The 25,788-nt window shown below is 46.0% G+C and overlaps 1 protein-coding gene across 6 annotated transcripts in view; it reads right to left on the bottom strand.

The window, feature by feature from the left end:
- tjp1a (tight junction protein 1a) overlaps positions 1–25,788 on the bottom strand; it is a 56,074-nt gene that overhangs the window by 22,136 nt on the left and 8,150 nt on the right. For all 6 annotated transcript variants that reach the window (XM_053616947.1, XM_053616948.1, XM_053616952.1 and 3 more), the window contains exons 2-10: positions 16,048–16,104; positions 12,574–12,698; positions 7,861–7,963; positions 6,882–7,152; positions 6,123–6,226; positions 5,252–5,417; positions 5,011–5,146; positions 1,068–1,195; positions 491–596 (exon numbers count right to left, since the gene is read on the bottom strand). In XM_053616947.1, coding sequence (XP_053472922.1) covers positions 491–596; positions 1,068–1,195; positions 5,011–5,146; positions 5,252–5,417; positions 6,123–6,226; positions 6,882–7,152; positions 7,861–7,963; positions 12,574–12,698; positions 16,048–16,104 — 1,196 coding nt within the window. The remainder of the gene's footprint in view (positions 1–490; positions 597–1,067; positions 1,196–5,010; positions 5,147–5,251; positions 5,418–6,122; positions 6,227–6,881; positions 7,153–7,860; positions 7,964–12,573; positions 12,699–16,047; positions 16,105–25,788) is intronic.

Here is a 25,788-nt window from a genome sequence, read left to right as displayed (position 1 = left end):
AAGGAAAGGCAGAAGAAGGTGGAGTAGTAGAAGAAAGAGAGGCAGAAGAAGGTTTCGTAGACCAAGAGGCTGCAGGAGCTCATTAAGGGACCGTGTACAAGTGCATGGAGTAGAAGATTGTGTACAAGTCCCACAGAATTGGTTTTATGGCTGAAATTGGAGCTGAAAGAGTTTGTTGTTCACGCTAAAGGATTCGGTGTGTTTCGTTCCCCTATTAATCAAAATCTGTAGGAGATCAAAACAATCTCACAAACAGATCCGCACTTCACACACGGTCCCTTATCAACTCCTTCGCCAGTAAAGTGACAGTAATCTGCATTTCTTGCACATCACGTTGTGCGTTTTTCATATTTATTTGCCCAGTTCTTCGGAAAATTCCTTGTGAAACCAGGGTCAGATTTATGGCCCACTCTTCCATGTGTTAACGGACTCTTGTGTGACATCACAAGCAACATGGCCGACAGGTGACGGTGGTGAATTAAAGAGTTACCGCAGGATGCTGTCATCATGTGCAGCGTTAGGGACGGGGGCATCGGAGGGACTGACGGGCAGATCGACATCCGGCTGTCCGGGCTGAGCGTACACTGGCTTCGGTTCTGCACACACACACAGACACACACACACACACACACACACACACACACACACACACACACACACAGAGATACATACATACAATTTTTTTTTTTCAGTTTATAATTACATTTACATTGTAAAATCCTTATAACAAGGATTTTACAACAATTATATTATATGTTATATAACAAACATAACAATTTTTTACCTACAGCTCTTAGAAAAAATTATATAAAAAAAAGAAAAAAGAAAAAAAAAAGGCCCCTTAATACCGAAGCCCACCCCACAAAAAAAGACCACAGAAGAAGAGAAAAAACAGGATGTCCAAGTGTGATCAGACTAACCAGACAATAGGCAAGTAGTAAAGACAGTCAGAGAAAGAGGAAGTGTGTGAGAGTGTGTGTGAGAGTGTGTGTGAGAGAGTGTGTGAGAGAGTGTGTGAGAGAGTGTGTGAGAGAGTGTGTGAGAGAGTGTGTGAGAGAGATTCTGACCTGGCAGTGGAGGAATCTGCTTGTCGGTCTCCTCGCTCTCAGGGACGAGCAGCGCGTCTTCCGTCAGCTTCACAGGAGTGGACACGATCGGCGGCTTAGAGGTACGCTCCTCATCCCGACTCCTGTGGCTGCGACACACACACACACACCTTACGTAAGTGGTAATGTTCATTACATCCCAAATGAAAAAAAATAAATAAATGTTGAAATCACGTGTGTTTGAGGAAGCACGCGTCCGGATCAGCTACTGCTAGTGCGCGGGAATAACTATGACTAAATGGGAGGGGTTCTGAAGAAGAAGGAGGAAAAAACTGACCACAAATAGTGTTCATTTATTAGTTGAACTCCTTAAACTCCAAAATAAAAAATATCAATAAAACATTTTTTAAAAAAAAGAATTAAGTAAGCAAATAGGTACATAAATAAATCGAATACTTTGTAAATAATCATAACAACAGTAATAAGTATAATAATAAGAAGAGAAGAAGAAAGTTGCTTTGGTCACAGGTGTTTGTTTTTACACACACACACACACAGAGAGAGAGAGAGACCTCGAGTGAGACCTCAAGAGAGAGACCTCGAAAGAGAGAGAGAGAGAGAGAGAGACCGAGTGAGACCTCAAGAGAGAGACCTCGAGACAGAGACAGAGAGAGAGACCTCGAGACAGAGACAGAGAGAGAGAGAGTGAGAGAGACCGAGAGAGAGAGAGAGAGAGTGAGAGAGACTGAGAGAGAGAGAGAGAGAGAGTGAGACCGAGAGAGAGAGAGAGAGAGACAGAGAGAGAGAGAGAGACTGAGAGAGAGAGTGAGAGAGACTGAGAGAGAGACTGAGAGAGAGAGTGAGAGAGACCGAGAGAGAGAGAGTGAGACCGAGAGAGAGAGAGAGAGAGAGAGACTGAGAGAGAGAGAGAGAGAGACTGAGAGAGAGAGAGAGAGAAAGAGACCGAGAGAGAGAGAGAGAGAGAGAGACCGAGAGAGAGAGAGAGAGAGAGAGAGAGACAGCGAGAGAGACACACCCTAAACACCTGAACTGTTAATAAACGGACTCGATCTCCAAACCGCTGCTGTGCACCCCAGGCCTGATCCATCTTCAACACTTCAACTCATTCTACACAAAACAGTGAGTGCTGTAGACGCTGTCCTCGCTTACACGAGTTCCAGACGTCCTAACGTCCCGGTCTTCATATCGCCCAGTCACCGTCTGGAGTCCATCTGGGAGCGCGTTATTCTCCGGGGTTGGACTTGCTTTTACCGACACGCGTGTGCACGCAAAATGGCTGCCGTATCCTTGGAGCGTCACCGGTGCGATACCAAGGTAAATAGTGGTGGCCGTGACGTTTAAATAACCGAGGAACGGGCACAAAAGTGACGTTACCTGTGACATTCCTGTGACACGAGTGAAGACGGTGTCCGCTTGGACGTGAGGAGACGATTATTAAAGCGTGCGGTCTGAACACTAAACCACGGCGTCCTCCCACACTGAGAGGGAAGTGTGTGAATATGCCAAGTGTGCTGCTTGGGGTTTACATACATAAATATCAGACAGATTAACAGCTCTCTCTCTCTCACACACACACACACACACACACACACACACACACACACACACACACACACAGAGGTTTATTAATACATCACTATGCTAGCCTAGACAGATAGACGGACACGTCGCTACGCTAAACAGACGTTTCACGTGTAACACCTCTAACGTACAAATACTACATCTAATCACACTGACTCTCTAGAAAGCCTGCTCGAGTCACTAGCAAGTACTTACAAGGAGAGGAGTTTCTGCAGAACCGGGAAAATGGGCCTGCGGTGAGACACGAGTCGAGTCGTTACGGTCGTTATCGAGGAGATAAAAGAAAAAAGAAAAAAAAAAACAACGCTCTGAAGTGGTTCCTGTTCCGATAAACGCACTTCCTGAAGTGTTCTATTCCTCTTACACCACAGCAAGCCAACAAAATGCGTCATTTTTATCCGTTTATAGCTACACTTAACGTTGTGGAGCATCCACCGTGCCTGTGAATGAACCGTTACTATAAATACAGCGGAACAGAAAATATTATATATATATATATAAATATTATATATCGTTACAGGATCATATTTAGATGGAATCAGATCGGTGGGATCTTTGATATAAATAAATAAATGAATGAATGAATGAATGAAGGAAGGTCAGACAGAAGTGAGGACAGTACGCTACGCTAGCGGTTGGTAGACGGACAGAGGCGCGGCGATGGTCATTATTTACAAGTTGATTATAAATCTCACCAACACGAGCTCCGTCTATGCCATCTGTCCGTATCAGAGTGAAGTGATGTGATTTACAACCGACATGCTTCTCTAACTCAGAGTGGCCGCTGGCATCAACACGCGCGCACACACACACGCACGCACGCACGCACGCCACCCCAGGGTTCAGTGCTCACACATTTTTCCTTTAATGCACTGTCACTGCCTACAAATCTTCATGATCGTATGAAGTCCACGTAGACATTTCTCTCTCTCCCTCCATCTGTCTCTCCCCCATATTCATCTCTCAGTCTCCCCCATCTGTCTCTCCCCCATATTTCTCTCCCATTTCTTTCTCATCTCTCCCCCCATTTCTCTCCTCATTTCGCTCTCGCGCTCTCTCCACATTTCTCCCTCATCTCTCCCCAATATTTCTCTCCCATTTCTTTCTCATCTCTCCCCCCATTTCTCTCTCCCTCTCTCTCCCCATTTCTCTCTCTCCACATTTCTCTCTCCCTCTCTCCACATTTCTCCCTCGCTCTCTCCCCAATATTTCTCTCCCATTTCTCTCATCTCTCCCCCTATTTCTCTCCCCTCTCTCCCCATTTCTCTCTCCCTCTCTCTCCCCATTTCTCTCTACCTCTCTCCCCATTTCTCTCTCCCTCTCTCTCCCCATTTCTCTCTACCTCTCTCTCCCCATTTCTCTCTCCCTCTCTCTCCCCATTTCTCTCTCCCCATTTCTCTCTTGCTCTCTCACCATTTCTCTCTCTCCCTCTCTCCCCATTTCTCTCCCTCCATTTCTCTCTCCCTCTCTCTCCCCATTTCTCTCTTGCTCTCTCTCCCCATTTCTCTCTCTCCCTATTTCTCTCCCTCCATTCTGCTCCCCCCATTTCTCTCTCTCCCCCTCATATTTCCCTCCATTTCTCTTCCCATCTCTCCTCCCATTTCTCCCCCCTTTCTCTCCCCATTTCTCTCTCCCTCTCTCTCCCCATTTCTCTCTCCCCATTTCTCTCTTGCTCTCTCTCACCATTTCTCTCTCTCCCTCTCTCCCCATTTCTCTCCCTCTCTCTCCCCATTTCTCTCTCTCCCTCTCTCCCCATTTCTCTCCATCCATTTTGCTCCCCCATTTCTCTCTCTCCCCCTCATATTTCCCTCCGTTTCTCTTCCCATCTCTCCCCCCTTTCTCTCTCCCTCTCTCCCCATTTCTCTCTTGCTCTCTCTCCCCATTTCTCTCTTGCTCTCTCTCCCCATTTCTCTCTTGCTCTCTCTCCCCATTTCTCTCTCTCCCTATTTCTCTCCCTCCATTCTGCTCCCCCCATTTCTCTCTCTCCCCCTCATATTTCCCTCCATTTCTCTTCCCATCTCTCCTCCCATCTCTCCCCCCTTTCTCTCTCTCCCTATCTCTCTCCCCACCATTTCTCCCTCATCTCTCCCTGATATTTCTCTCTCATCTCTCCCTCCATTTCTCTTCCCATCTCTCCCCCTATTTCTCTCTCTCTCTCCCCCCCATTTATCTCTCATTTCTCCCTGGTCTTTCAGCTCAAGAGAATTTCCACGTAGTGAGGAGTGAAGCGTGGAGACGTGCACACAAACGTCAACCCTTCATCATTCCGGAAGAAGTTTTTCCAAGTTTCCGCTCTTTCCTGGAATTAGCGTGTGTGTCGTATTTTCTTTTGCACTTCACGGTTCAGAAGAGAAGAGTTTACCTTCCGTTGCTGATCTGTTGAGGCGACTGGCTGGAGATGTCGGACGGATCCGAGCGCTTGTCCGGCGAGCGAGAGCGACTGCCACGCAACTGCTCATGGGAATGATCGGAGGTGAGGGAATGGATTTCTGAAATATCTGATCGAATAAAGAAAAAGATGAGAAATTATTGTGATTATTATTATTATTAAGCACAAAACAACAACGGGCCCAACTGAGTAAACGTTTCCAGACTATCCTCACCGTCTCGTTCGGAGTTGCCGGAAGGAACGCTGTCGTCTACGTCGGGAACGTTGAGTAGCGTGGCTCTCTCGTCTCGCTGCACCACCATCTTCAGCTTGCCTTTCGAGCGCTCGATCAGTTTCTTAGCGTCTGTCAGGGACAGGTTCTCCGTCACGGTGCCGTTAATCTACAGAGAGAGAGAGAGAGAGAGAGAGAGAGAGAAACATTCAGTCACGCTTTTCTTGCCTTGTTCCAAGAAAAACTGATTTTTTCCCCTCTAATTAAGTCATTTTTGAAATATTTCCGTAAAGCCAAGGCACAAAGAGGCTGCACGTGGTTAGGATTAGTTGGAAAGCGGGGTGATTTATAACCTCTTGCGCGCTCTCTCTCTCTCTCTCTCTCTCTCTCTGTAGATTAACGGCAGCGTGATGGAGAACCTGTCCCTGACCTGTCTCTCTCAATGTCCAGGTCAGGAAATCTTCTTGCGTCTGCCTCGGTCCTTTATTTCTATCTTTTCTTTTAACCTTTGAAGAATGTTTTTAATTTAGCTTTATAATTAGGAGAAATATAATATAACATGAAATACAGGCCTAAGAAATGTTCATCTCTCTCTCGCTCAAGTCTGTCTCTCTTTCCTTCTGTGTTTGTCTCTTTCCATCTTTCTCTCTTTCCCTCACGTCACACTCTGTCCCTTTCTTGCCCCCCCCCACTTTGTCTCACTCTTCCCTTCTGTATTTGTCCCTCTCTCTCTCTACCTTTCCCTCCCTTTCTCTGTCCGTCTCACTCAGTCACACTGTCTGTCCCTTTCTTACCCCCGTCTCTCTCTCTCTCTCACACACTTTGTCCCTCTCTTCTCTTCTGTATCCGTCTCTCTCACTCTCTCTGATGGTACCTTCAGCACGACGTCTCCCTCCTGTATGTTCCCGTCTCGCGCTGCCAGGCTTTCGGGTGTGATGTCCTTCACGAAAATGTGGCTGGCCAGTCTCAGTCCATATTCTGAAATGTTCAACACACAAACACAACACACACAGAAGCTCATCATCAGACTCTCAGACTCTCCGGGAGAACATTCAAGAGCCGAGGTCTCAGAGACGGCAGCTCGTGTCCTCCTACTGCACGTAATCAAGTCGTCAAAGCATTCCAGTCATAGCTGCTTCTCTATATAAACATCACCATGCATTTCAACCTCTCACACACACACACACACACACACACACACACACACACTCTCTGACACACACACACGGCAGTATTTACTCTCTCTGGAAATAAAGATCGTATAAAAGTGAAAGAAAACATTGCCAGTATGAATATTAAACTTTTTTTTTTTATTTATTAAATAATTAATTAATATGCGAATCACTTCTCAAAATATCTACACATCAGCTTTCCATTTGTCTGTAAATAAATAAACGTTTTAATACGCATTTTTTGATTCATTAAATTAAACGTAAATAAACTGTAAAAACGAACAAATGTTTAAATCTAAATTAACATTAAATGTTATAATATTAATAATAACGACGATATTAGAAACATATTTAATAGCTTGCTTGTGTCTAGGAGCTGATCTTTAAATGTTATGCTCCGAGGCGGGGAAAAAACAAACAAGTGAAACGTTAAACAAACACGAAGGTTGTTTGTGACTCGCCTTCGTTTTTGCGTGATTTGACCAGCGTGACTTTGGAGGGTCGCGGCGGGCCGGCGGAGGCGACCGAGCGCCTGTCGGACCGCGGGGACACGCTCTGTTCTCTCCGTCCCAGGCTGGCGCTCCGATCGTTGCGTCTGCCCGTCCCTGCGCTGGCTCCGACGCCCGGCCCGGCGAATTCCTCGTCCTCCGTGTCCTCCTCACGCTCCGACATGGTTTCCCTGTCGCCCGCTCGGGCCGCCGGGATCTGGACTTTGCGTTTACGCCGGATGGTCTGTCACAGAGAGAGAGAGAGATCGATCAGTAAGTGAAATACTGAACGCTGAGACCCATCCGATACGGCCTTCTTTACAAACTACTACTGTACATGAAATATAAAGATAATAAAAGCAATCCTAACACAAGCGAAAACCAGTCAGCTCTCTTTATTTCCAGTTTCCAAAAGGAAATTTCCACCAAATCCAATCTTCCAATCTAAATTTGTTCCGGGATCCGATACGTTTTCTCCGATCCACCATTTTGTGCCATCTCTAAATCTTAAACCCATTATATTTTTACCTCCTACTGAAGATTACAACACAATTTCCAACCTCCGAGTAGGAAAACCCAAAGAAAACGCCCCATTAACTGCATCCCTACTAATATCGGTCTCCTCGAACCCGAGTTCAGCAAGTGACTCCAAATCAAAATGGCCGCTCACAGTATAAACACAGCAGCACTTCTTAGCTTTAAATGAGTTACACTGCATATGTATACACGAGTGCTTGCTTTAGATCAATCCGTATACAGACAACATAGTCGCTTATTAAATATAGTTTGACGTCGAGTGTGTCAAACTTCAAGATTAAATCATGTTAGCGTCTAAGTTTCCAGACAAACATGGCACTGGCTCTTTCATGGCTAGTCACGGTGGAATAGCTTATAAGTTAATGATTCGTCCATTACTGTTCACAGTAACCGATCTCAGAGGGGCATGACTCACAATTTTGGCATTTTTGCCGCTTTTCCTCAGCTGCTGAACGGCGTAGGCGTGTTCCACGTTATCCATGGAGACCGCGTTCACCATCACCACTCGGTCATTCTCACTGTGGAGCAAATACGGATGCAGAAGTGTTTTACAGCAAAATATAACGCTAAAGCTGGTGATCGTGAGGGGGTTGGTGAGGAGGTCGGAGAGGGGTTGGAGATGGATTGGTGAAGGGGTTGGAGATGGATTGGTGAAGGGGTTGGAGATGGATTGGTGAGGAGGTCGGAGAGGGGTTGGAGATGGATTGGTGAAGGGGTTGGAGATGGATTGGTGAAGGGGTTGGAGATGGATTGGTGAAGGGGTTGGAGATGGATTGGTGAGGAGGTCGGAGAGGGGTTGGAGATGGATTGGTGAAGGGGTTGGAGATGGATTGGTGAAGGGGTTGGAGATGGATTGGTGAAGGGGTTGGAGATGGATTGGTGAGGAGGTCGGAGAGGGGTTGGAGATGGATTGGTGAAGGGGTTGGAGATGGATTAGTGAGGAGGTCGGAGAGGGGTTGGAGATGGATTGGTGAAGGGGTTGGAGATGGATTAGTGAGGAGGTCGGAGAGGGGTTGGAGATGGATTGGTGAAGGGGTTGGAGATGGATTGGTGAGGAGGTCGGAGAGCGGTTGGAGATGGATTGGTGAAGGGGTTGGAGATGGATTGGTGAAGGGGTTGGAGATGGATTGGTGAAGGGGTTGGAGATGGATTGGTGAGGAGGTCGGAGAGGGGTTGGAGATGGATTGGTGAGGAGGTCGGAGAGGGGTTGAAGATGGATTGGTGAAGGGGTTGGAGATGGATTGGTGAAGGGGTTGGAGATGGATTGGTGAGGAGGTCGGAGAGCGGTTGGAGTTGGATTGGCGAAGGGGTTGGAGATGGATTGGTGAAGGAGTTGGAGATGTTTTGGTGAGGAGGTCGGAGAGGGGTTGGAGATGGATTGGTGAAGGGGTTGGAGATGGATTGGTGAAGGGGTTGGAGATGGATTGTTGAAGGGGTTGGAGATGGATTGGTGAGGAGGTCGGAGAGGGGTTGGAGATGGATTGGTGAGGAGGTCGGAGAGGGGTTGGAGATGGATTGGTGAAGGGGTTGGAGATGGATTGTTGAAGGGGTTGGAGATGGATTGGTGAGGAGGTCGGAGAGGGGTTGGAGATGGATTGGTGAAGGGGTTGGAGATGGATTGGTGAAGGGGTTGGAGATGGATTGGTGAAGGGGTTGGAGATGGATTGGTGAGGAGGTCGGAGAGGGGTTGGAGATGGATTGGTGAAGGGGTTGGAGATGGATTAGTGAGGAGGTCGGAGAGGGGTTGGAGATGGATTGGTGAAGGGGTTGGAGATGGATTGGTGAGGAGGTCGGAGAGGGGTTGGAGATGGATTGGTGAAGGGGTTGGAGATGGATTGGTGAAGGGGTTGGAGATGGATTGGTGAGGAGGTCGGAGAGGGGTTGGAGATGGATTGGTGAGGAGGTCGGAGAGGGGTTGGAGATGGATTGTTGAAGGGGTTGGAGATGGATTGGTGAGGAGGTCGGAGAGGGGTTGGAGATGGATTGGTGAAGGGGTTGGAGATGGATTAGTGAGGAGGTCGGAGAGGGGTTGGAGATGGATTGGTGAAGGGGTTGGAGATGGATTGGTGAAGGGGTTGGAGATGGATTGGTGAGGAGGTCGGAGAGCGGTTGGAGATGGATTGGTGAAGGGGTTGGAGATGGATTGGTGAAGGGGTTGGAGATGGATTGGTGAGGAGGTCGGAGAGGGGTTGGAGATGGATTGGTGAAGGGGTTGGAGATGGATTGGTGAGGAGGTCGGAGAGCGGTTGGAGTTGGATTGGCGAAGGGGTTGGAGATGGATTGGTGAAGGAGTTGGAGATGTTTTGGTGAGGAGGTCGGCGAGGGGTTGGAGATGGATTGGTGAAGGGGTTGGAGATGGATTGGTGAAGGGGTTGGAGATGGATTGTTGAAGGGGTTGGAGATGGATTGGTGAGGAGGTCGGAGAGGGGTTGGAGATGGATTGGTGAGGAGGTCGGAGAGGGGTTGGAGATGGATTGGTGAAGGGGTTGGAGATGGATTGTTGAAGGGGTTGGAGATGGATTGTTGAAGGGGTTGGAGATGGATTGGTGAAGGGGTTGGAGATGGATTGGTGAAGGGGTTGGAGATGGATTAGTGAGGAGGTCGGAGAGGGGTTGGAGATGGATTGGTGAAGGGGTTGGAGATGGATTGGTGAAGGGGTTGGAGATGGATTGGTGAGGAGGTCGGAGAGCGGTTGGAGATGGATTGGTGAAGGGGTTGGAGATGGATTGGTGAAGGGGTTGGAGATGGATTGGTGAGGAGGTCGGAGAGGGGTTGGAGATGGATTGGTGAAGGGGTTGGAGATGGATTGGTGAGGAGGTCGGAGAGGGGTTGAAGATGGATTGGTGAAGGGGTTGGAGATGGATTGGTGAAGGGGTTGGAGATGGATTGGTGAGGAGGTCGGAGAGCGGTTGGAGTTGGATTGGCGAAGGGGTTGGAGATGGATTGGTGAAGGAGTTGGAGATGTTTTGGTGAGGAGGTCGGAGAGGGGTTGGAGATGGATTGGTGAAGGGGTTGGAGATGGATTGGTGAAGGGGTTGGAGATGGATTGGTGAGGAGGTCGGAGAGGGGTTGGAGATGGATTGGTGAGGAGGTCGGAGAGGGGTTGGAGATGGATTGTTGAAGGGGTTGGAGATGGATTGGTGAGGAGGTCGGAGAGGGGTTGGAGATGGATTGGTGAAGGGGTTGGAGATGGATTAGTGAGGAGGTCGGAGAGGGGTTGGAGATGGATTGGTGAAGGGGTTGGAGATGGATTGGTGAAGGGGTTGGAGATGGATTGGTGAGGAGGTCGGAGAGCGGTTGGAGATGGATTGGTGAAGGGGTTGGAGATGGATTGGTGAAGGGGTTGGAGATGGATTGGTGAGGAGGTCGGAGAGGGGTTGGAGATGGATTGGTGAAGGGGTTGGAGATGGATTGGTGAGGAGGTCGGAGAGGGGTTGAAGATGGATTGGTGAAGGGGTTGGAGATGGATTGGTGAAGGGGTTGGAGATGGATTGGTGAGGAGGTCGGAGAGCGGTTGGAGTTGGATTGGCGAAGGGGTTGGAGATGGATTGGTGAAGGAGTTGGAGATGTTTTGGTGAGGAGGTCGGAGAGGGGTTGGAGATGGATTGGTGAAGGGGTTGGAGATGGATTGGTGAAGGGGTTGGAGATGGATTGGTGAAGGGGTTGGAGATGGATTGTTGAAGGGGTTGGAGATGGATTGGTGAGGAGGTCGGAGAGGGGTTGGAGATGGATTGGTGAGGAGGTCGGAGAGGGGTTGGAGATGGATTGGTGAAGGGGTTGGAGATGGATTGTTGAAGGGGTTGGAGATGGACTGGTGAGGAGGTCGGAGAGGGGTTGGAGATGGATTGGTGAAGGGGTTGGAGATGGATTGGTGAAGGGGTTGGAGATGGATTGGTGAAGGGGTTGGAGATGGATTGGTGAGGAGGTCGGAGAGGGGTTGGAGATGGATTGGTGAAGGGGTTGGAGATGGATTGGTGAGGAGGTCGGAGAGGGGTTGGAGATGGATTGTTGAAGGGGTTGGAGATGGATTGTTGAGGAGGTCGGAGAGGGGTTGGAGATGGATTGGTGAAGGGGTTGGAGATGGATTGGTGAAGGAGTTGGAGATGTTTTGGTGAGGAGGTCGGAGAGGGGTTGGAGATGGATTGGTGAAGGGGTTGGAGATGGATTGGTGAAGGGGTTGGAGATGGATTGGTGAAGGAGTTGGAGATGTTTTGGTGAGGAGGTCGGAGAGCGGTTGGAGATGGATTGGTGAAGGGGTTGGAGATGGATTGGTGAAGGGGTTGGAGATGGATTGGTGAGGAGGTTGGAGAGGGGTTGGAGATGGATTGGTGAAGGGGTTGGAGATGGATTGGTGAGGAGGTCGGAGAGGGGTTGGAGATGGATTGGTGAAGGGGTTGGAGATGGATTGGTGAGGAGGTCGGAGAGGGGTTGGAGATGGATTGGTGAAGGGGTTGGAGATGGATTGGTGAAGGAGTTGGAGATGTTTTGGTGAGGAGGTCGGAGAGGGGTTGGAGATGGATTGGTGAAGGGGTTGGAGATGGATTGGTGAAGGAGTTGGAGATGTTTTGGTGAGGAGGTCGGAGAGCGGTTGGAGATGGATTGGTGAAGGGGTTGGAGATGGATTGGTGAAGGGGTTGGAGATGGATTGGTGAGGAGGTCGGAGAGGGGTTGGAGATGGATTGGTGAAGGGGTTGGAGATGGATTGGTGAGGAGGTCGGAGAGGGGTTGGAGATGGATTGGTGAAGGGGTTGGAGATGGATTGGTGAGGAGGTCGGAGAGCGGTTGGAGTTGGATTGGCGAAGGGGTTGGAGATGGATTGGTGAAGGAGTTGGAGATGTTTTGGTGAGGAGGTCGGAGAGCGGTTGGAGATGGATTGGTGAAGGGGTTGGAGATGGATTGGTGAAGGGGTTGGAGATGGATTGGTGAGGAGGTCGGAGAGGGGTTGGAGATGGATTGGTGAAGGGGTTGGAGATGTTTTGGTGAGGAGGTCGGAGAGGGGTTGGAGACGGATTGGTGAAGGGGTTGGAGATGGATTGGTGAGCGGTTTGGAGAGAGGCTGGTGAGCGGGTTGGAGAAGGGGTTGGTGAAGTTGGTGAGGGACTGGTGAGGGGGTTGGTTGTTGACTCACTGTAGAAGTCCCTCTGCCGGTCCTCCTTTCAGAACGTCGGAGATGACGATGGAGGTCTCTCCGCTCTGGAAATGAGGGTTGTCTCGTCCTCCTGAGATGGCGATACCGAATCCAAATCCTGGAGCCTGCGAACAAAAATATACGACTCAAAGACATGGAGAGACCGGTCATCTCTCAGCACAACAAATCACTGAAACCTGGAGCGTTTATCGTACCATCATTCTTAACCACTTTCTAGACATCATTACTACCGAGACTATTTCTAAAACGTTACATCTGACACAGTTATACACCGGTCTTCTTTCCAGTCAAAACCTTCTGCCATTTTTCGGTTTGAAACCCGAAAGTGACCATTTTCAGCCGGAACCTTTTTTATAAATTCCGATGCCCAAAACGTCAGTCAATTTCTAATAAGATAAACGAATGAAAACACAATAAAGGTATTTTATTTCTTTATTTACCTCAACAGAATGTGAACGCACCACGTTAGCACATCTTTCAAGCAGGAAAATCCCCGGCTGAAAGATTACTAATGTGAGATGTAGAGAAAGGGGCGTGTCTCAATCAGCTCTCTGGATGGTAGATCAGTATACTGTGTACACGAGTCGGTGCAGGGGTAAGAACCCTGGTTCACTACACATCGTGACACTGATGACTCGATTTCCGGCGACGTGACTACGTACTCGCGTTGTAAAACGTCACCGCTGGCGTTTACAGTACGAACAACAGGCAGGACCGATATCTTTCACACATTATAGACCATATCAATTTGTTAACGTAATCACACGCCTTTCTGTCGTGGTACTTCAAGCAGGATCGTAGTCGAGTAGCTAAAAATTCAGGTTTTTTTTTTTTTTTTTTTTTTTGAAGAAGAAACATTTTATTTGTTATCTAAGTAAACACCTGGTATCCAATCAGAGTGTGTCATCACGATAAAATAAAATAAAAAAAGCTGAATAAATAAATAGACTGTTATAACTGATAATACTATTAGTCCAAATTTCATCAGAAGGTGAAACCTTTCAAAATAAAAAATAAAAATCTAAACATAGCACAAATGATCATAAACCAACGTCACACTGAGCTTTAATTACGCCACTTACTTTCTTCAAACAACTTTGTGAATTTCTGCACCGACTACAAAACCAGCACCGATATTTAGCATGATGTAACAGCACTTCCACCACACACACACACACACACACACACCCCCACCCTGACGCATGGTACAGCGAGTTCCTGGCACTGAGTAACAATCTCACAGTCTGACACAGCCGAGTAATTCTGCGACTAACACCAATACAAGCACACGGTCAGAGAAAACACGTCTGTGTGTGTGTGTGTGTGTGTGTGTTTACACCTGACTAAACGTCTTCGCATCAAATGTAATCATCGTCACCCCGTCCTTACAAAATAAAAGTCAGTTTTGGTTGGGTATAACGTGTTTGGAATTTCTATCTTGATTTTATTTAAAAAATGTTTTTCAATTGCTTTTTGATTTAGATTTTATTTTGTGTTTTTTTTTTTAAATCACTGTATGCTCATTTGATGTATGTATGTATGTATGTTTTTGCCTCATCTTTTATTATTTACTACTTATATATTTTGACCAGTTCACTTTTTTTTTTAAACAACCTAAATATTAATAAAAAAAATTTTTTAATTCCAAGTATTAAAATTCAAAAATAAATCATTCTAAACACTAAATATCAATATTCTAAATATTAATATTCCAAAACATATACTTCTAAATATTTACTATTCTAAAATTTCTACCATTTAAAATATTAATATCCTAAAACAAACTCTAAACGCTTAGTATTATTATTCCAAATATTAATATTCTAAAATATATAATTCTAAATGTTTACGATCATAAAACAAAGAAATAAATCTATCATTCCAAATATAAACATTCTAACAATTATATAATTTACAATATTAATATTCTAAAACAAATCTTCCCATTATTATTATTATTATTATTATTATTATTGATAAATCTGTAATTCAAAATATTAACATTCTAAAATTAGCCAATCGAAATGCTTCCTGTTATTCTTCCAAATATTCATGTAAAACGTATACTTCTAAATGTTTACCATCATTATACGATAAAGTATATAATTTCAAATACGAATTGTGTTTTAATTCTAAAACACTCTATTCTAAATGCTAAATATTAATAATCTAATCGGAATATTTCTTAAGGCTTACTATTATTCCAAAAAATAACTACAAACCCTTCTAAATCGCAGTGATTGATATTGAAAAGAAATACTTCTAAATCCTAAAACATACCACTCTGAACACCTATAACGGTATTCTAGAATACACATCATGCTACACAGACACGTGTAGAAAAGGCCATTTAACGTGATGGATATAGATACACCACCACCACCTCGTCAGGCTCCTCCATCACGTCCTCGGAGACGTGTCCTTCACGTCGAGCCTCAGATTCAGATCCGTTCAGGTTTTTTTTTCCCCCTCCTCCTCTAACCTTGCTGGAAGTGAATTAAAAAGACTTCCTTCTACACCTGCTATCTCCAGGGTCTTCAGGAGCAACGTCGGTGAAATGACCGACCCGAAAAAAAAAAAAAAAAAAAAGAAAAAAAAGCAGCACCTGAAACTTCATCGCAGATTTATTTATTTATTTATTTATTTATTTTTAAATCCGTAGCAATACGAACAACCTGAGAAAAAAAAAAAGAGCTACGATCTCTGAATAAGTGGCTGAAAAACTCGTTTGGATCTCCCGTCAGTCGTTTTATAGACACTCCCCGACACCTCTTTACTCCGCCCCCTCCCTATTCCGGTCTGAAATGGGCAAACGCCCAGCACTGTCGGATCATCCTAGCACGCTAGCTCTAGTTCAACCACAGAAACCCGTCACATCACGATTCTCAAAGACTATCATTTCTATTATTCACGATTACGTATCTCGACATATATCCCTGCGATACAGTTAGGTGCTCCTGACGTTGGGGTAACAGTCTCAGAAAGAACCGCGCGTGAACGGGATCGTTTCCCTAGAAGAGCACGTCCCCGAGGTGTTTCATTCCTTAATCATCGATCCAGGCATTAACGAGTTCCAGATCCAGATCTAATTCGTTTTCATGCGCCGTTTCGGTGCACACACGGCAACGATACTGTAGTGACGCCGAACAAAAACTAGCCGCAGTAATTTCATATTAATTAGAGTATCTTTCTCTCTTTCTCTCAGCATGGTCACACACAGGAAGAGGAAGAGAGAAGCTGAGCGGTGGTTTTTTCCCCCTCACTCACACACACACACACACACACACACACACACACTTCCTGCCTTTCGAGACATAAGTGCTATTGTGACTCCGTTCCTTGACTTCCTGCACCTGGACTACACACACACACACACACACACACACACACACACACACACACTCTCACCCCATCATGCTAGGAAGGTTTAGCAGATGATGTTCTTGCACTCACCCTGTGAAGAGTCACCGTGTGCTGCTCCCATATAACCGTCTCCTCCATCGCTGCACTCTGTAACACACACACACACACACACACGCTGGTCACTTTAAGGATATATATGCAGTGTATGCATTGAAAGAGTACAGGGTGTGAACTCTGATGTACAGTTAAGATCACCACATCGCATCGTAACTAGAAACCTGCATTTCAATGTGATTTTTTTTTTTAATGTTTAAAATAAAATAAAAAAAAGTACTTCCTCCAACCCGCATTCTTCTACTACAGAACCATACACATAAATAAATAAATAAACAAACAAACAAACAAATTGACAATCTGAAGGAACGAGATGGAGAGATTATAGTCTTAATGCAGCGGTGTATTAAACTGCCTTCATTTGAACATATCTTCTACAACATAAATAAACAACAACAACAACAACAACATCCACATTAGTTTCGTTAGGATTGATTTTATTATATTTTTACATCATTATGTTTACAAGGTTTGCATCGCAAGCGATTTTTTTTTTTTGTGAAAGCCGTCTACGTTTGGTCCAAGTCGTGCTTTAGCAGTTCATTAGCAAATCATTAGCAGTTTTTAAAGAAAAACAATCTAAAGTTTTATTTTTTATTTTTTTTTTAAAAATCAGTTGATACGCAGCATTTCAGTATCCGTATGGGGGAAAAGGAGGAGTGTTCTGCATATAACGTGCGTCTTTCAAACGGTCCGATTTCCACAGCTCCATTTCCAAGCTCGGATCCGATTCCATCACCACGTATCGATAATCTGAACGTTTCCTTTCAATTATAATACGCCGGCTGTCAAAGCAAGGAAGACCTAATAGATGGAGCTGTACGATGCGTCAGAGGAGTGCCGGAGATCGATTCCATCTACAGGTCTCTCAAAGCTGATACGCCAGAACGCGTGTATGGCTGTACCGGATCGTATCGTCCATGACATCCCGGTACAATTCCTCCGCGTGATGAGAATTACTCGTCCCGCGATAGTGACGATACAGTCCATGACGTGTTCACGGGCCGCGACGTGGGCAATCTCGCACGTAGAACGGGAACGAACGTGACGTAAGGCGGAGTTCTAAACCCTAGGACCAGGACGGAGAATTACCGCCCCCCCCCCCCAAAAAAAAAAAACATATGGAAGTGCTTCGGATGTAGAAGATCAGATGTGATTTGTAAAGCGTGTCAAATACCGGTGGAAAGCCGTTCCACCGCCTCGCGCAAAAACACCGCCCGCTGTATGCAAACGTGTTGAACGTTACCATTTTCACATCGTTACCACAAAAAACAATACCGCAAAATATCGGGATATCGTTTTAAGTCTATAAATCGCCCACCTCTAGTTATATAGCATCGCCTGTATCGATTAACCGTGCTGCGGAGAGTCTCTCGATGATTACGTTATCTCAACGATTCGTCCAACGGATCGAGACGTTTTCACGTTCGCGCTACGAATGTTTTGTCGTCGTCGTGGGCGTGGTCCCAGACCTCCTCCGGAGATAATCTACGATCGCGATGCATCTCCAAGACACGCTGTATCCCGTTCGGAACCCCGTTTCACCCGAGCATCGGATTAGTCCCTCGGTTAAACGTGAACGCTCACGTGATGATAGAGATGATTAATGATACTGTTTTTGGCTTCACATGAAGTACAAGTGAGCAAAAATCACCAAGAACTTGAATTAGCGCTTACTATATTTAGAGTCTTGGTATTCGCAGACCCTGACCTATTTGTACTAGCATGAAATGCCTCGCCTATAAACATGTGTGGCCTTTAACAGATTAAATGCCTTACAGACTGAGGGGGGGGGGAAAAAACCCTCACTGAAAGAGAGAGAGAGAGAGAAAATATTGGCACCCCATCGACCACTTCTTCTGGTTTATAATATCTTTCTCTGCGTGATGTTCCATGTCGCTTCTTCTCGGGCTCTCCAAAGCAGAATGACCCAGTTTATATCTTCCATGAAGGGGGGGGGATAAATAATATAACAGCGCTGGAGGCTTATACTTTCACTCAGGGGTGTGAGAGCTTATCGACACGTCTGCAGAGACCATATAATACCACCGCTATAAACTCAAATCGATGAAGACAGACTGTGCTTAACGCTTGGGTTTTTTTTTTTTTTATTATGATGATGTCTACTCGTGATCAAGCAACGCTGATTTATCTTTTTCACGTTCGACATCTGAAATTAGACAAGCTCGGACTCCGATCTTGTCTCGGAAAACGTTTGCCGTTTACTCTCTCTCGCACAAGTCTCCTGGGACTCGTTTAGTAAACTTCACTCGGAGACTGGACCGACATGAAAGATGGTAACAGAGGGTTGAGTCAAGGGGAAATGGCGAGAGGAAGTCAACAAGGGTGTGTTAGAAAACAGCACTGGAAACCAGGGCAAAGATTAAAGTACGACTACTCCATCTTCTCAGAAACTAGAGTTGGAACGATGACGAACCCCCGTTAGGATCGTTCGTGCTAAAGTACAATGGATGCGCCAAAAATTTCCTTCAGATAAGTAAGGAGAAGACTGTGGAGGGAAGGTGAAAGGTCAGTGCATACCTCTCTCACATCGCTAGGGACCAGTCAGCTGACAATGCCTAGCTCTAGAACCAAGCATGGCCGCTCCGGTTTACTTTCTCTGCTGCCCAAAGCTGGAGCCAACTGCCAGAAGATCTCAGATTTGACCATCTTTAAAGTCCGTAGATCTAGACCCAAGCATGGCGGCTCTGCTTTAGCTCCTACGCTGCTCAAAGCTGGAGCTGAGAAGATCTCAGATTTGGCCATCTTTAAGTATCTAGAGTTCAAACTAAGCATAGTGGCTCTAATTTAACTTCTGTGCCACCCAAAGCTGGAACCAACTTTGAGAAGATCTCGTATTTGGGCATCTTTAAGCTCCGTAGAGTTGAAACCAACCCTGGTGGCTTTGGTTTAGCTTCTCTGTTGCCAAAAGCTGGAAACAACTGCTAGAAGATCTCAGATTTGGCCAGCTTAAAAGAACCTGGAACTAGACCCAAGCATGGTGGGTTTAATGCTGCCCAAAACTGGAACCAACTGAGAGATGATCTCATATGGGCATCTATACATCCCTAGGCTATAGAGCCAAGCATGGTGGCTCTACTTTAGCTTCTACGCTGCTCAAACCTGGAGCCAGCTATGAGAAGATCTCAGATTTGGCCATCTTTCAAGTCCCTAGATCTAGACCCAAGCATGGTGGCTTTAATTTAGCGTCAATGCTGCCCAAAGCTGAAACCAACTGGCAGAAGATCTCAGCTTTGGCCAGGTTTAAAGTCCCTAGATCTAGACCCAAGCATGGCGGCTCTGCTTTAGCTCCTACGCTGCTCAAACCTGGAGCCAGCTATGAGAAGATCTCAGATTTGGCCATCTTTAAGTATCCAGAGTTCAAACTAAGCATGTTGGCTTTAATTTAGCTTCTCTGCTGCCCAAAGCTGGAGCCCACTGCCAGATCAGCTCAGATTATATATTAAAAATAAAAAAATAAAACCTACTTCAAACAGTGTTTTGATGTCGATTTCATTTGATTTGCTCATTATATCACCCGGACCTAGTATAAAGTGCAGAAAAAATAAAGAGTCCCGGGTCATGGATCTGAACCTCACTTTCTCTGATCCAGGTCCAAACTGAAACCGGCGTGATGAAGCAGCGTTTCTCTGTTCGAAGCACATAAAGTGGCGCAGCTTGAAAAGTTTCCAAGCAGGAACACAAAATCCGCCATTGTTCGTCAAACTGACCGCCGTGAGGAACCGTGGAACTGCAAGCTTTTTCCTCCAAACGCCAAATCAAACACGCCGTCAGGAAAAAAACCATTAAACACTATTTTTAGGGGAAAAGAAACAAAATGAGAAACAGGAGTCTGGAGAAATCTGTGGTTCCACACACACACACACACACACACACACACACACACACACACACACACACAAACACACCCGAACAATGAGGCTCTTCATGTAGCCGGGCCGCTGTGTGTATTTATATGTTAAATTTTTTGGTCCGGGGCCGAACGGAGACCCGAACTGAAAGCAGAATTCAGCTCTGGGGTCAAAGGTCAGGTGCGAGTCCCTTTGAAAACCCCAGAACCTTGATCTTGCACTGAAGAGTCTCTGTATTTCTGAGACACTCAGGTGAAGCTTTCTGCTTTCCAGCTCGCTAAAGTGTTCATTAGTGATTTGGATGTGCACCATGGTGCTGATGAATTCTGGATCCCGATCGGTCAGGTGGTGTTGATTAACGTTCTCGAACAAATCCCAGGTTTATATTAACATTAACGTGTTTGCTCCGATACGTTAGTGTTTCTACGGTAACGGCTCAATCATAGGGACACACACACCTGAAGTTGCAATTGGGACATTTTCACACCACCAAAAGGTAAGATCGGATGAAAAACGAGAGAGAGAGAGAGAGAGAGCGCGCGCGAGAGGCTGGTGAAGGACGACTGTTTATAGCAGCTATAAAAAGACAACTTAAAAAAAAAAAAAGAAAAAGAGAAAAGAGAGAGGCCTGTTGTGTACGTCTTGTTTTAAAGTGTGTAAAAAAACAAAACAAACGAAAAAAAAACACGTCAAAGTGGGCATCTGTGATTACCGATAGTTTGCGTCCGTTGCGGGAGCGGCTTAGAAGCGCCTGCTGTCATCGTACGGTACGAGAGCGGCCTCTAGAGGCGAAATAAAAACCGTCACTGAAATTTTGTTGTGTTGTTTAAAGTGATTTTTTTAAAAAATTCATTTCGGTTGTCTATCTTTATTTATTATTCAGAGAGTTGCTTCTTGCTTCAGTTTGGATGTATATCATTTATTTACTTCAATACATATTAATCGTTAATAATAATAATAACAAATTAACATTTATATTTCATTTCAGAAAGTACAGTACATTCCCACGGTACATATTTTTGCAATCAGTCCAGCAATATTTTACTGTCAGTGCTGTGTTTTTCCTTCATCATCAAGTTTAAAACCCAATCGGTCGATTAATCGATCGTCCGCTCTCTGTGACGTCACGTATGCGGCGGAAGGTGGACATACTGAGCCGGGTATACTGCGTCCAATGCGTGTCCCAGAATAACTTTCCAGGTCGACATGGAAACTTGACGGACAAAACTTTCAGCTCTGACCTGCCCTGTTTTTTTATTCCCACACTGTATTCACACCCCGTGGAATTTGCTCCACAGAGAAGTGTTGCAGTGTGAAACAGTCGAGGTGTGCGTGTGTGTGTGTGTGTGTGTGAGAGAGAGTTATTAGTCTGGACGTTCGAGCCCGAGGGGAACATAAGGCAGCTGAGTGCGGATATCCTACCTGCAATGCCAATCAATTATTGATAACGCCAACGTAATCTTGCCAGACCCCTCACACACACACACACACTCTCACACACACACACACACACACTCTCACACACCCCCCTACAAAAATCGACAGAAGCACGATGCGAAGCTGATACGCTTTCAATCCCAGAAATCCTTGCTCCAGGTTCCTCTAGAGCTGAAAGGCTCGACGTTCTGAGCGTTGACCCTTCTCATTGTTTCGGCGAACAGGAAACGCTTTAACATCCTCTCGCACACGGGAACAAACGCTCACCATGACGTCTAGATCGAGGTTTCTAAAACCTTCTCAAGCTCCTGAACTGAAGAAAAAAAAAACACAACATTATTCCACAGACCCTCTCAGTATAGAAGCCTCGTTATTTACACGTCTACGATCATATTCCGGCTGTTTATTAGAACCGTGGAGTTTTTAAGCTCATGACATCTCTGCTGATTAGGTTGTTTGAGAACCACAGGCCTAGATCAAGCATCAAACGTTTTACTGAGAGTTCGTGCACTGACTTCCTGCTAGCAGATATTTCAAACCAGCTGGATGACTACAAATCTCCACAGCCACTCTGTGAGTGTGCGTGTGTGTGTGTGTGTGTGTGTGTGTGTGTGTGTGCGGGCGCTGCAGTTTGTCTATAAGCTGCTGATTACACAGGACAGGAAGCTGGCACAAGCGGTGACTCAGCACAGAAAGGGAATTTCCTGTTTGTGAGGGACTTTTATAAAGTAAACAAACAGAGAAGAAGTCACGAGAACGTGACGGAAGTCTGTACTAATCTACCTCTGCTGTTCCGAGGGGGAAACTTAACCTTTGTACAGACTTTATGAATAAAACACAAACAAACAACAGACAGACAGACGTCTGCGTCTTACGGCTGTATATATAATAAGAGTCCGAATCTGGGCAGTATTTCACAGCGCAGGAGCGTAAGGTGAAGGTGTTTTATCTAGTTATTAAATTTTCTACATATTTATTTAGCATATGCTCAGGTTTTTTTTTTGGAACATTTTCATGACTATTATTTTTTCACTTCCTGCCTTGTTTAACGTCGACTTCTCCTGCTGTTGTTGAACGCTGCTTTGGCAACACAAAAAAATATATATTGTGTCGTGCCAATAAAGCGAACACTGACTCGAACTGAACTGAGAGACAGAGAGAGAGTCAGAGAGAGCTGGAGAGAGAGAGAGAGAGAGAGAGAGAGAGAGAGAGAGAGAGAGAGAGAGAGAGTGTGTGTGTCTGTGTGTGTGTTGGGGGGGGGGTTGCTGAAGTAGATAGATAGATAGATAGATAGATAGATAGACGGAGGAGAGAGAGACGGAGAGAGAGAGGGAGATAGATAGACAGATAGACAGAGAGAGGGACAGAGAGAGAGCGGGAGACAGACAGATAGAGAGAGAAGGAGATAGAGAGGGAGATAAATAGATAGACAGAGATATAGAGGGAGATAGAGAGAGAGACAGAGAGAGAGAGAGAGAGATATAGAGATAGACAGAGAGAGGGAGATAGATAGATAGATAGACAGAGACAGATTGGGAGATATACAGAGAGATAGAGAGAGGGAGGGAGGGAGAGACAGAGAGAGGGAGATAGATAGACAGAGATAGATTGGGAGGTGGACAGAGAGAGGGAGATAGACAGAGAGAGGGAGGGAGAGAGAGACAGAGAGAGGGACATAGATAGATAGAGAGAGAGAGGAGGGAGAGAGAGAGAAAGAGAGAGGGAGATAGACAGACAGAGAGAGAGAGGGAGGGAGATAGAGAGAGGAGGGAGAGAGAGAGAGAGAAACAGAGAGAGGGAGATAGATAGATAGATAGATAAACAGAGATAGACAGAGAGAGAGAGAGAGAGAGAGAGAGAGAGAGATTGAACCTGGATGATTGCTGATGATTCCCACAGTGAGACAGCGGCGGTGTGAAAGTGCAGCTTGTCCAGATGTTATGGAGGTGTGTGGCGTACAGCGGCGGTGTGAAAGTGCAGCTTGTCCAGATGTTATGGAGGTGTGTGGCGTTACACACATTCTCTCACTCACGTGTTACACAACTCCTTACTTTCTGTTTCCTTTAAACACCTCACAACCCAGTGACGTTTAATATACACTTCATAAATTTTATTATAATCATCACACCCACCCACCCTCTCTCTCTCTCTCTCGCTCGCACGCTCTCTCTCTCTCTCCCCACCACGACATCGGATCAGATCCGCACGTGGGCGTTGTAATGACACTATAACACACGCTGTAACATTTCTCCGCACGTCTCTCTCTGGATGTGAGCGATACGAGTGATAAAGACTTAAATCTACTTACAGGTCAGCGATCGATGAGGGAGATTACTCAGCGCTGAGCGACGCAGGCTCTCCTTACACATTTAATATAATCCATTCTGTTAAATCACGAGAGAGAGAGAGAGAGAGAGAGAGAGAGAGAGAGAGGGAGAGAGAAAGAGAGACGGGGAGGCGGAGTGAGAGGGAGAGAGAGAGAGGAGAGTCCCGTACGGAGTCTGCAGGTTTCCCGGGAAAAGGAGAAGCAGCTTGCAGATAAACTCGGATGCAAACACACACACACACACACACACACACACACACACACAGAAGGAGAGGATGTCCTGTCACACTTCAGCACACACACAGCAACCTAGCAGGTCTATAAAGATGGATTCAAGGGTGTGTTTGTGTGTGTGTGTGTGTGTGTGTGTGTGTGTGTGTGTGTCTGCTGAGCGCGATCTGTATCTTTGAAAGCACGACGCAATCCAGCACTGCAACACACACACACACACACAACTACTGCAACCCCTCCCCAACACATGCGCGCACACACACACCTGCAGCTCAATCTGCAGCAATGCAGCTTGCGTTCACACACACACACACACACACACACACACACACACACACCAGAAGTTGCAATTGGGACATTTTCACAACACCAAAAGGTAAGATCGGATGAAAAACGAGTTTCAGAAGGAAGAAAGAATTTCATGGTTCAAACACGAGGTCAAATTTGCATAATATTTGCATAATATTTACAAACTAAACTCCAGAGTAAAATATTATCTGGCCCTAAACAGACAGTACGGCGTGGCAGATTATCTGATCACGGTCACTGATCCAGCACCGTGATGAATCACAGACTTGACGCCGCTTGGTCACGGGGCCGGGCGACGTGGACGGTCCTGCAGCCGCGAGAGCGGAGTCAGCGGTGCACGCTAAACACGACTGGGACAGAGCGCCACTTCCTCGCCCAATTCACCAAATATAACCACATTCCAGCTACAGCTACCTCTCAGACCCCCACAAACTGCTCCACCTACTGGGGGACAGTGAGTCACACTCACGCACACAATACGTTTCCCGCTTTTTTGTGCATGCATGCGCGCATATATATATATATATATATACACATACACACACACACACACACACACACACATATATACAAACACACTGTATATACTGTGTGTATACACATGTTTTTGAGTGATTATTATCTTCCTCTCAGGGTTCTGCGAGTCTGGTTATTAGTGTTAGTCGGACTGTTAAATGTTTGTACGTTTCTTTCTACTTATTTATTTCTGTAGTTATTCTGAGTCTGTACACACGCTTTAACAATACACACGCTCATATCGGTCATGCTAATAAAGCAACCTTCTGACCCTAACAGACAGACAGAGAGAGAGAGAGAGAGAGAGAGAGAGAGAGAGAGAGAGAGAGACGGAGAAAGAAAGCAATAGATTGCAAGACAGATACAGAGAGAGAGACAGAGAGGAAAGCGAGAGAGGTGGATAGATATTTAGACACAGAAAGTGAGACAGACAGCGAGCGAGCGAGCGAGCGAGCGAGAGAGCGAGAGAGAGAAACGACAGTGTGAGCAGGACTGAGGAGAAGCGTAACGCTACGCTGGAGAACATTAATCTGTTCTCGTCTCCTTCACCTTCAGTGTCTACAAACCTCTTCCAGCTACAATACAGCGCAGTGAGCATGTGCGTGTGTGTGGGCAGCAGTGTAGTCTGCACTCTGCATTTACGTAAACACACACACACACACCGTGTTACTATCTTTCGAGTGTGCGGTGGCAGGTCAGGGACAATAAGCAGACCCAGAGGCCACAAGAGAGTTTAAACCAGAACTACAGTGACCCAATGAGTAGCCGGAGCCTTATCTACACACACACACACACACTTTTCCAGAGGCCAGGAATGTGCTGATAAGCAGCAGCCGAGGCACAGCGTAGGTTTTTTCTCTCTCTCCGATAACAGCCGAGCCGCAGGCCTCGATGCTGAACACCGCGCTTACGACCATCTTAAAAACCTGCCTTCGTTTATATCGTTTACATACGTCACGATCTTAAACACGATCCTGGGCTTTCAAAACAGGAAGACACACACACACACGTGGTTTAAGCTGTTAA

Source organism: Ictalurus furcatus, chromosome 27, assembly GCF_023375685.1.
Source record: "Ictalurus furcatus strain D&B chromosome 27, Billie_1.0, whole genome shotgun sequence".
Taxonomy (NCBI): Eukaryota; Metazoa; Chordata; class Actinopteri; order Siluriformes; family Ictaluridae; genus Ictalurus; species Ictalurus furcatus.
The sequence above is the reverse complement of the archived record's forward strand: the minus strand, read 5'-3'. Positions and strand labels throughout refer to the sequence as shown.